The following is an 11138-nucleotide window of genomic DNA, read 5'->3' as shown; positions in this document are numbered from 1 at the left end:
AGCTGTCATGGTCCACTGATTCACAATAGTTTCGAAATTCTGTGGCGAGCCGTCTTCACTTTTCGCGAGGGCGAGTTGGAAAAGGGGCGAGTCGACCTGGTACCACAATAAACATATGTTATCTTTTGGATTCATGATTCAGTGTCTGTCTCTCTCCACCTTTTTACGGTTGTTGCTCTCTTACCTGGTAAAACGTGAACCTGTGTGTGTCCTTGAACAAACTGAAGTTAAGAGTAATAATGACAAAAGAGTTTCAGTTTCTCTTCAAATCAATAACGAATGACTTAATAGGGTTGTACAACATTGATATCTTTCGCACTTTAAATAGTGCACCTCAAATAATTAATGGTTGTATGTCTTATAAAGTAAATTGCTAAAATACTGTGTGGCTGATTCGGCCTTGGTCACACATATATATATATATATATATATATATATATATATATATATATATATATATATATATATATATATATATATATAGAACGGGGTAAGATTAACCACTTTTTGCTTAAGTTGTCCTGGAAGCAAGGCAAAATGAGATGGCAGTAAAATCTAATGATCTACCCATATTTCAGGATGTCTTCTATCAATTGAAATGATGAGTAAGCATCTATGACAAAGGGCCATGAAAATATGACCTTTTTTTTTTTTAAGTGGTAATGTGGCTCAATTTGCCCCAGGTAAGGGGTAAGTTGATCCAAGTCGAGGGGTAAGTTGAACCACATGATATTTGAATGTTAAAAGCTTAAACTTGAACAGATAATGTATTCACTTATCGATAATAATATAATAACAGTTTTCCCTTTTGCAAATAGTCTTATTTATGTGTTTATTTATTTTAAACAATATTAAGACAATTAAATAAAGTTTGTTATTCAGAACCTTATATTTGCAATACTTGTTAATACAATATTGCAAACTTCTCTTAAATGAGTGCAAATTAAAGGTCATTCAGTATAATTTGAGTAGCAAAGACTTAATAAAAAAATATGAATAGTGATTCCCATTGACTCAATTTACCCCCGGACATTGGTTCATTTTACCCCCAGCCTCCATTTTAGAAAACTGACTAGAATAAGTTACTTCAGACAATTTATTTGCTAAATGATTCACATGGTTCTATCCATTGGCAAATTATCAACGTGTATATTACATTTTAGACCTAGGTACATTTTGCTTTGTATAACAGTCATTTTACATGATGTGTCGAAATTTTACTTTGACCGACAAAAACCTGTTTTTTGTGTAAAATAATGTTTTCTACTTTCCCCATGTGCTTCCCAACTTCACAGCCAGGTGTAAATGATGGATGCTTACTAGATTTAAGGTTACATGGCAACACAGTTTTCTAGTTTTCTAGATAAAGGGGGTGGGTCAACTTACCCGCTGGCTCATCTTCCCCCGTTCTCCCTGTGTGTTTTTCCTTTTTCTTCAAACTGACTCAATCACTGTGAAATGAGTTGGAGCTCAGACTCAAAGCAGTGAAATGGTCTGGCCCAGCTATGACATGGATGGGCCATTAACAGTGAAATGGTCTGGCCCAGCTATGGCATGGATGGGCCATTAACAGGTCATTTTAACATGTGCAACAATGTGGTTGTATTTACATTTAAAGCTGCCCGAATGGTCTGTCTTTTGGCATGTGTAAAACAAGAGCCATCAGCACCTAAGCTATACTACAATATGTTTCACTCTTATGCAGGCCTACTTGTACACAAGATGTACCAATACAGTATGCCTACAACCTTGAACAACAGCCCCTATAATAAAAACTAGTGGAGAAGAGTTCCAGTAGAACTAAAATACATGTTATGCTTGGTTGTATGCTGTAAATAGCAATCTACAAGCTCACAATGCGTCACGCTTGTAGATCAGCTATTTTCAGCATGCAACCAAGCATGCGATGCCATAATGTTATGATTTTAGAGTGGTGTAAACCACTCCTACAACTGGCTTTGTTAGTTTACGTGTCTGTCCGTACCAAAAAAAATGAGCATGGTTGCTATGGTCACCCAGTTCACACGGGTGTGATTTAATTACGTCAGACCACAGCTGATCAGTCTATATAAGACCTTGTTTTACTATTTACTTATTTGGTTATTTTGGTAAAATGTTCCCCAAAGTCTGTCTGCCGTCACTTCCGGTAGAATTCCCTTATATGGTGCTGAGTAAGCTCAGGCGCACACACGTTTTTGCAGCTCCCGTCTGCGTGCTGAGCAGACGGGAGTTTGTTTATTTGTTACATGGTATGTGTCACAAGTCAAATGTTCGTTTTGTTGTTTCTGTATCTATGGTTTGTCAATATCTGAGTTGTATGTTGTTTCATGATGAGGTTTATTGATTGTTCCGTTTCTTTTCAGTCCTTCATGGTTGTTTGTACACATGGGTGAATAGGCCTACTTGTTTCTACACCAATCACAGTGTATTGTGTTTGTATTCAACAGTTTTTACTTTGTTGTTGTTGGCTTATTGAAAGAAGGCAAGAAATAAAGCCTGCAGCACCAGTACCACAGAACTGACTCGTTTTTAAGACTATGACAACAGGTATCTCCATATATAGATATATAGGCCTTAATACAAATAAAAGACCTGTAGCAGAGAAACCTTTATTACAACTACAAAAGAAAAGCTTTGGCTTTACAAACAAAGTGAATGATCTTACATTTGTCTTTGAGTGATATCAGGTGGCTTCTCCTCAGTATGAAACCTCATTATCTTCACATGGGCATTTTCACCACAACATTTGCCGGTTTTATCTGCCTGTATGAGACGTGTTCTTGTAACAAACTGTACAAGCATTGGGCTTTTTCCCCAGCATGAGACATCATGTTTTATATTACCCTTTTCACCAAAGCCTTTACCACAAACTAGCACACAAGTAATGAGCTATATACCTGTATGTGTTCGCATATGCGATTTCAGATTACCCTTTTCACTACATTCTTTACCACAAACGTTGCAACTAAAGGGTTTTTCGCCTGTATGAGTCCTCATGTGTTTTTTTAGATTACTACTATGACTACAGCCTCTACCACAAACTGTGCAAGCAAAGGGTTTTTCCCCTGTATGAGTCCTCATGTGTCTTGTCAGATTACTCATATCACTACAGCCTTTACCACAAAATGTGCAAGCAAAGGGCTTTTCCCCTGTATGAGTCCTCATGTGTTTTTTCAGATGACCACTTTGACTAAATCCTGTACCACAAACTTTGCAACTAAAGGGCTTTCCCCCTGTATGAACAAGTTTGTGCCTCTTCAGATTTTCCTTGCGACTAAACATTTTGCCACACTCTGTACAACTCAAACCTTTCTGCCCTGTGTGATTCTTCATGGAGTGAGTTTGTGTTGATGATGTCTGATCCTGAGACAGCTTGTGGCTAGAAGAAAATGTTTGTCCTTCCACATTTTGTGTCTTGTGTGAATCCAGTGTGTTTACAGCCGACTGACCTTCCCTGGTCTCCTCCCAGTCATCACTGTCTTCAGTGATGTCAGATTCAAAACAGTGTGGATAGAGGAGCTGCTCATCTCTGGTTGGTTGTGATGTTCCGCAGTCCTCTACATCAGTGTGTGTTTTCATGTGTTCAGTTGAGGTGCCGGCTACAGCCTCTGTCTCTCTGTTATCATCATCATCTTTACTTTTCACTGCTAGTAACGCCATTGCCTCCTCTGGTCTTTGAATAAGCTCCTCTTGTTCCTCTTTAATGTGTAGAGGTTGAGGTTCCTCCTGGACCAGACTGGGGCTCCACTCCTCGTGTTCAGGGAAAACCTCCTCTTTACACACAGGGAGGGGCAGGAAGACTAGGGGGGAAAGATACAAGGAGAGAAAAACATTAAATGTTTTAACTTTACATTATTTCACGCATTGTTTAGCATTAGTAGTTGGACAAACTTACATCATGTTATAAAAATCACATCCGTGAAGTGAGGGGTGCTCTTATCATCATCATGACGTAAAATAGACACTATGCCTATGTATTCAGACACGACGTAAAAGTCTCCATTCATTGTCAATGGGAAATTAATGTTTCTGCAGGACAAATAGACACTATAGCCTACCTATTTGCTCCGACACTGACATCAAATTCTACATGCATTGTCCAGAGATGAAAATAGGGTGCATTTTTTGACCTGTGGCTGCAATGGATGGCCCGCCACACTTTTTTTTTTACACATCTCCCGCTTAGCGGAGAGTGTGGTGTGGTAGAGGACATCTCCCCGGACGTGGGCGTATGTCACAACAGCTGCCTCGAAGACCTGGTTTTGTCCAGCATCCAATTTGCAAGGGACATGCACTCCATGCACAAATTATCCATTTAGATAATTTGTTAATGCTATTAACTGTTATACATGTTAATAAAAATACCACAACTATAATTTGAATATTCATTTGAAATTAAAAATGTTACTTTTCAGCATTCCAATTTAAAAAAATCAGGATTTCAATTCAAATAGGCCTATAGCAAAAATAACTGATCTACAAGCTCAGTGAGTGTGGAAATATTAGTGACCGTCTCCATCGTCAAAGTTTCCACAGCACAAGGGTAGGAAAATGTGCCAAGCAGCCAATCAATAGCCATTTTAAATCGGTAAAAAACCTTTTAGGGCACATATAAATACTCTCCTATGTGCCATTTAAAAATAGGCTACATATATCATAAATGCATTTTTTTTAAATAAATGTATGACTTTAAAAACACATTAATTATGAGGTCTTATTCTGAAGTCCTTATATTTGCTAGCTCACAACCCAGAAGTAAACCCGGAAGTCTTATATGTGCTGCCAGTTGACGGGACCGTAACACCATACCTGCAGTGTGTAGTTTGATGTTGTGTAGAGTCTCCATCTCTCTCTGGAAAAGGTTGCACATGAACGCTGCAGCCGCAGTGAGGCGCTCCAACACAAACACTCTGACATCAAGCTTCACGCCGCACACATACACACTGTGTTGTGTTTCTAAAACACACAATATGTCATCTCCCACTGACGTCATGTGTCCATTTATCTTCATCCGTACAGACTCCATTTGACACGTTTGGACCTCCTTTATGAGACGGTTTTCACAGCTCTGTGTTCACAACCATAGACATATCTATAATCTATGTTCACAACAGCATGGAATAAAACTGACGTGTCTTTGTTGTGGGAAAAAACGACACACTCTACTTCCGGATCTAGTGAGAGAGTGGCGACAGGCTTTGATCTCGCCTCACAGCGGGTTGCTATGGGCTATAGTTCCAAACATTGGAACTATCCCATTGAGATAGAATGAGCACTTCCGCATTCCGTTGTGACAATGAGAGTCAATGCTAGTGTCGACACTCTTACTCAGTCCGGATCAACGTGTTTGACGCATGCGCAATAATTGACCCAAGCACTTGCTTACAGACTTGTTTAAACATTATGAAACAAGCCCAGAAAACCGCAACCTGCACCTTCACATAATTTACAAGCAACTTTACAGAAAAACAAGCCCAGCGTTGCTTATAATAAGTGGAAATGGCAACTGTGTGTGTGTGTGTGTGTGTGTGTGTGTGTGTGTGTGTGTGTGTGTGTGTGTGTGTGTGTGTGTGTGTGTGTGTGTGTGTGTGTGTGTGTGTGTGTGTGCGTGCGTGCGTGTGTGTGGTAACATAATAATAATTATTATTAATTGATCAGTTTGGCCACTAGAGGGCAATGATGAATTGAACATGGTGGACCCTGTTGTAAACAAGTGTAATGCTTAATTGGGTCGTCCACTCACAGTTAATACAATTTTCAATCAATCAATCAAACAAACCTATTATTGTTCCCAAACGCACGCATGCACGCACGCACGCACGCACGCACGCACACACACACACACACACACACACACACACACACACACACACACACACACACACACACACACTTTTTAATCAATTTGCCATACAACTAAAACATTATTATTAGTGTTGTATTTTTTCGTTTGAATACCAAATTCATCGTTTTTGTTTACTTTAGCGTACACTTTTATTCTGAAGAGCTCGGCCACCGGAAGTCTTATATTTGGCTCCATCTTTTTGGCAAATCTAGATTTCCTTGTTTGAGAGCTAGCAAATTTAAGACATCCGGTTGCTTTCAGAATAAAAGTGCATTTAATTAAATAATTATTACATTACATTATTAGTATTATTATTACATTACAGTTATTGTAAAGACACACATTATGTTTCTGTGTAAAAATAAGTAATTAAATAACGTAAAAAAGGTATCTAAATGCTAAAATCTAAATCTAAATAAAAATGCTATTCACTGGAGTGCATGGACTTTATAAAGTGGACACTGGACAAAAGACGGCTCCGCGAGGCAACTGTTGTGACATATGCACGCGTTCAGGGAGATGTCCTCTACCACAGCCCACTCTCCGCTAAGCGGGAGAGGTGTAAAATTCCGAGCAGCAGACCTTCTACTGCTGTCAAATGTAAAAATTGTGCCGTTTCCAGACCCAGAGTGGACACTGGACAAAAGACGGCTCCGCGAGGCAACTGTTGTGACATACGCACGCGTTCAGGGAGATGTCCTCTACCACACCCCACTCTCCGCTAAGCGGGAGAGGTGTAAAATTCCGAGCAGCAGACCTTCTACTGCTGTCAACGGTAAAAAAGTGCCATTTCCAGGCCCAGAGTGGACACTGGACAAAAGACGGCTCCGCGAGGCAACTGTTGTGACATACGCACGTGTTCAGGGTCCTCTACCACACCCCACTCTCCGCTAAGCGGGAGAGGTGTAAAATTCAGAGCAGCAGACCTTCTACTGCTGTCAAATGTAAAAAAAAAAGTGCCGTTTCCAGACCCAGAGTGGACACTGGACAAAAGACGGCTCCGCGAGGCAACTGTTGTGACATACGCACGCGTTCAGGGAGACCTCCTCTACAACACCACACCCTCCGCTAAGCAGCAGTGTAAAACAAAAATTGGCACGCCATACAGCGAGGTGAAAGGTCACTGTTTTTTTGGCAAATCTAAGCTAGCAAATATAAGACTAAAGTGGACGCTGGAAAAATCCCTGCTATGTTTCCACCTGGTGTGTGTGTGTGTGTGGGCAGTAATGGCTGTACTCAAGTGTGCATGCATGCCGTTAACAACTTGTCAAACACGCCCTAATTTAGAGCCTCGCGGAGCCGTCTTTTGTCCAGTGTCCACTCTGGGTCTGGAAACGGCACTTTTTTTTTTACCGTTGACAGCAGTAGAAGGTCTGCTGCTCGGAATTTTACACCTCTCCCGCTTAGCGAAGAGTGGGGTGTGGTAGAGGTCATCTCCCTGAACGCGTGCGTATGTCACAACAGTTGCCTCGCGGAGCCGTCTTTTGTCCAGTGTCCACTCTGGGTCTGGACACGGCACAATTTTGACATTTGACAGCAGTAGAAGGTCTGCTGTTTGGAATTTTACACCTCTCCCGCTTAGTGGAGAGTGGGGTGTGGTAGAGGACATCTCCCTGAACGCGTGCATATGTCACAACAGTTGCCTCGCGGAGCCGTCTTTTGTCCAGTGTCCACTTTATAAAGTCCATGCACTCCAGTGAATAGCATTTATCCATTTAGATAACTTTTTTACGTTATTGAATTACTTATTTTTACACAGAAACATAATGTGTGTCTTATAGCATCATATAGCATCATTTAAATGCTTCATTTGTAGTTTTAATGTGCAAATTAATATTTTTTCAATACTCTAGAGGGTACTCTTATTTTGAAGAGATCGTCCACCGGAAGTCTTATATTTGCTCCCTTAGATTTGCCAGAAAAACAGTGCCCTTAGATTTGCCAAAATAACAGTGCCCTAATGTTTGCTGCTTTGACACTGGCTTACATGTCGCTGACATACTGAACAGTTTATATAGAACTTTATGGACAGAACACAGTCAGCTTGTTTCCTTTCCTCGTTGGTCCGAACGGATTAAAACCGTGGAGTGGAGACTTGAAGTGACTTAAGATAATTGTTTCATTGTTTATCAGGTATGTAAAAGTAATCATGTTGCATCTTCTTGTTGTTTTCAGTGTTTACGTTTGTGTTGACAAGACAACGTTACTGCGTCACAGACTCACATATAACCTAACTCTATGCACATAACCCATACCGTGCATATAAACACAATAAGCTAACCAGCATGGTGCGCTAGCATGCAGCAGTCCTACAGCAGTCCTCCTAGCCAAATGTGTGCAGTTGGAATGTGTATTGGGATTCGTGAAGCGCAGCTTTAATGTTTGTCTTCAACGATGCTTGTTTAAAGGGTAAGACCACTTTTTTAGAGGTTTGGGTTGTTTTCTTACCTTATTATGGTCAAACTAGTCCAGTCCAGGAGTTATTTCGCTCCATAGTGCAGTTTTACAGAAAATAGCGTTATAAAAATACCAGCCCATTGACTTACATTGTACACTGAAACAGCTCTCAAAATCACTCTTTTAGTTCGTAAACAAACACAAACAAAGTTGTTTCAGACAATATAGAGCAACACCAAACCTCATGTGGTTTTTTTTTTTCATAAAAATGTTAACTTCCTGTTGATTTTACTATATGAAGATCTGGATCCGGATCCATGGATCCAGTCCGGGTTTTCTTCTGAATAAAAATGGACAAATCAACAGGAAGTTAACATTTTTATGAAAAAAAAAAACCCAAAGAGGTTTGGTGTTGCTCTATATTGTCTGAAACAACTTTGTTTGTGTTTGTTTACGAACTAAAAGAGTGATTTTGAGAGCTGTTTCAGTGTACAATGTAAGTCAATGGGCTGGTATTTTTATAACGCTATTTTCTGTAAAACTGCACTATGGAGCGAAATAACTCCTGGACTGGACTAGTTTGACCATAATAAGGTAAGAAAACAACCCAAACCTCTAAAAAAGTGGTCTTACCCTTTAAGAAAACGCCTCATAGACAATAAAGATAAATGTAATGTTTTGAGGACTAAAACAAACATTAGCACCCGTTGCTTAAACAAAACATTATGTTGTTAGATGATAAGAGCGCCCCTCACTTCACACGGGTGTGAGTTTTTATGTCTGTCCACTGGTGTCGTCCACTCACAGTAAAATAATGTTTTGTTGTAGCCTACAGGCATTGAATCATTTTCTGACGCTTCTTTTTCGCCTCCAGTTATTGTTCTACTTTCCACCAGGAAGTTGTTGGCTAATAATCTTAAATAAATATTGTACCAGTAGTCTGTACCAGGCAAAATCCTTTAAGGCTCCCATAGCCTACACCACAGGGTTTTGGAAAGATATTCAAAAGCCTACATTCTAGTCTAATGTGGTCTTTTGATGCAAGTCTTTAAAAAGTCCTTTAGAATGTCAGCTTTTAGTTTTTTAACTGAACACAACACTTCCTACACGCCGCAGCAATGTATGTCTGTATGTACAGGATGTATGTGTCTGTCCGTCCGAGCACGGGAATTGCGTTTTTCCCCTACCAAGTGTCACTGTTGCGCATCCTAACACACACACTCACACACACACACACACACACACACACTCACAGGCCAGGGAGGAGAGCTTGTACAGTAGGCTACAGTACAGTACAGTACAGTACAGTACAGTACAGTACAGTACAGTACAGTACAGTACAGTACAGTACAGTACGAGTAGAGTACAGCACCACTCAGTTCAGATGGGTCTGATTTGTATTTAATTCTATTGGTTTCAACAGGGAGAGGTGTACGCTATCAAGAGAGATGGCCTCCAGAAGATCATTATGGTCAGAGGAACAGCGAGAGGTGAACCAGAGACATGGACTGTTGCTGCAACCTGTAGTAAAGTTGTTCAGAATAGGTATGTACTGTTTTATTTACAGGTGGTTAAACTTACAGTAACTTTCTTACAACAAAGAAATACATGGTCTCTATTCTTCTGTTATTATTTTAGAACACTTCATTATTTCTGTCCCTTGTCCGTATATATACGTACCCCGACGCTAGGGGACGTCATATCTCAGGTCCGTATATATACGGACCCCAACGTATAGGGCCTACCAAAATCACCTTGAGGGGGCGTCAACATATGTGTCACGTGGTAGCGGCAGCCAACCTTGTTGGCTTGTCTGGTTTGTTTACATTGAGCGACTATCCGGTGTGCTTGTATATGTTATTTTTTTAAACTGACCTCACAATGGTGCAGACTTGCTCAGTAAATAAGTGCCACAGCAGGTCACTTCGAGGGAATGAGCCAGAAAACGGAATTAGATTTTCAGCTTTCCAGCATGGAGACGGCATCAAGGAACCCAGATTGACGAGTTTACAAAAAGACGTAGAATGGCTTGGATCTCGGCTGTACGGTGCACGGGCACAGAGACATAACGTTCAACAAAGTATCTAAGCGCAGCCGTGTTTGTTCACAACATTTTCCTTGTCCTTGTAAGGTATTTGGGCCCGACGTTCTTTCTATCCATCCTGGTGTTGGTTCACTATGTTGAAATGTACTGCTATTTTGTAAACTGTTAATAAATATTTCAATCAATCAATCAATCAATCAAACCCTTTTTGGTGTTTTAAGCATTATCTAATACTTTAGCTATTGAAAAATAGCAGTGCTACAAGCTCATAGCACGACGATCGGTATATCTGTATATTTTCAGATGGGGGTACTTCTGGGGGTCCTTGACATGAAATAGTTTGAGCACCACTGACGTCATTTGGAACCATTAAATCAGTGTGCCCTGTGATTTGCAGCTTCAGTGCCCATTTCAAGGTTGCATGGCGCCATCTTGGATATGGTAGCATATAATAGCATGTAGCCAAAATACCCTTTGGGGGATCGACAACGACCCAAGGTATGATGGCTTCTAACGCGACAAGCGACGGGACCGCGATGGGTAACTATTTGATAGGACGGAGACCTCCGTTTTTGCCGGTAAGAGTGTTAATAGTCTACCTGTCAAATAGATGGTCAGACAATATCACTAAGTTTGGAGGCGGTTCAAAGACGTGGGCTGTGGCAAGAATGGACAGCAGAATATCTGAATATCCTTAAGCATGTCTGTGTGATGTTGTAAACACCATGTCAAGATACCGCCATGTCTGTCTGTGTGATGTTGTAAACACCATGTTTGTGTGATGTTGTAAACACCATGTCTGTGTGATGTTGTAAACACCATGTCTGTGTGATGTTGTAAACACCATGTCTG

At 40.5% G+C, this 11138-nt stretch overlaps 1 protein-coding gene across 3 annotated transcripts in view; it reads left to right on the top strand.

Annotated features, from left to right (window-relative positions):
- The first annotated feature begins 7756 nt into the window (after positions 1-7756).
- Positions 7757-11138, top strand: part of LOC306925873 (uncharacterized protein) — a 33024-nt gene continuing 29642 nt past the window's right edge. For 2 of the 3 annotated variants that reach the window (XM_079505014.1, XM_079505013.1), the window contains exons 1-2: positions 7762-7978; positions 9666-9787. In XM_079505014.1, the coding sequence (XP_079361140.1) occupies positions 9691-9787 (97 nt within the window). In that variant the 5' untranslated portion in view covers positions 7762-7978; positions 9666-9690. Of the gene's footprint in view, positions 7979-9665; positions 9788-11138 lie in introns of all 3 variants that reach the window. The other variant, XR_013790313.1, reaches the window with a different exon arrangement.

Source organism: Electrona antarctica (assembly GCF_951216825.1).
Source record: "Electrona antarctica genome assembly, chromosome: 7".
NCBI classification, from domain to species: Eukaryota; Metazoa; Chordata; class Actinopteri; order Myctophiformes; family Myctophidae; genus Electrona; species Electrona antarctica.
This window is presented reverse-complemented; position numbering and strand designations above follow the sequence as displayed.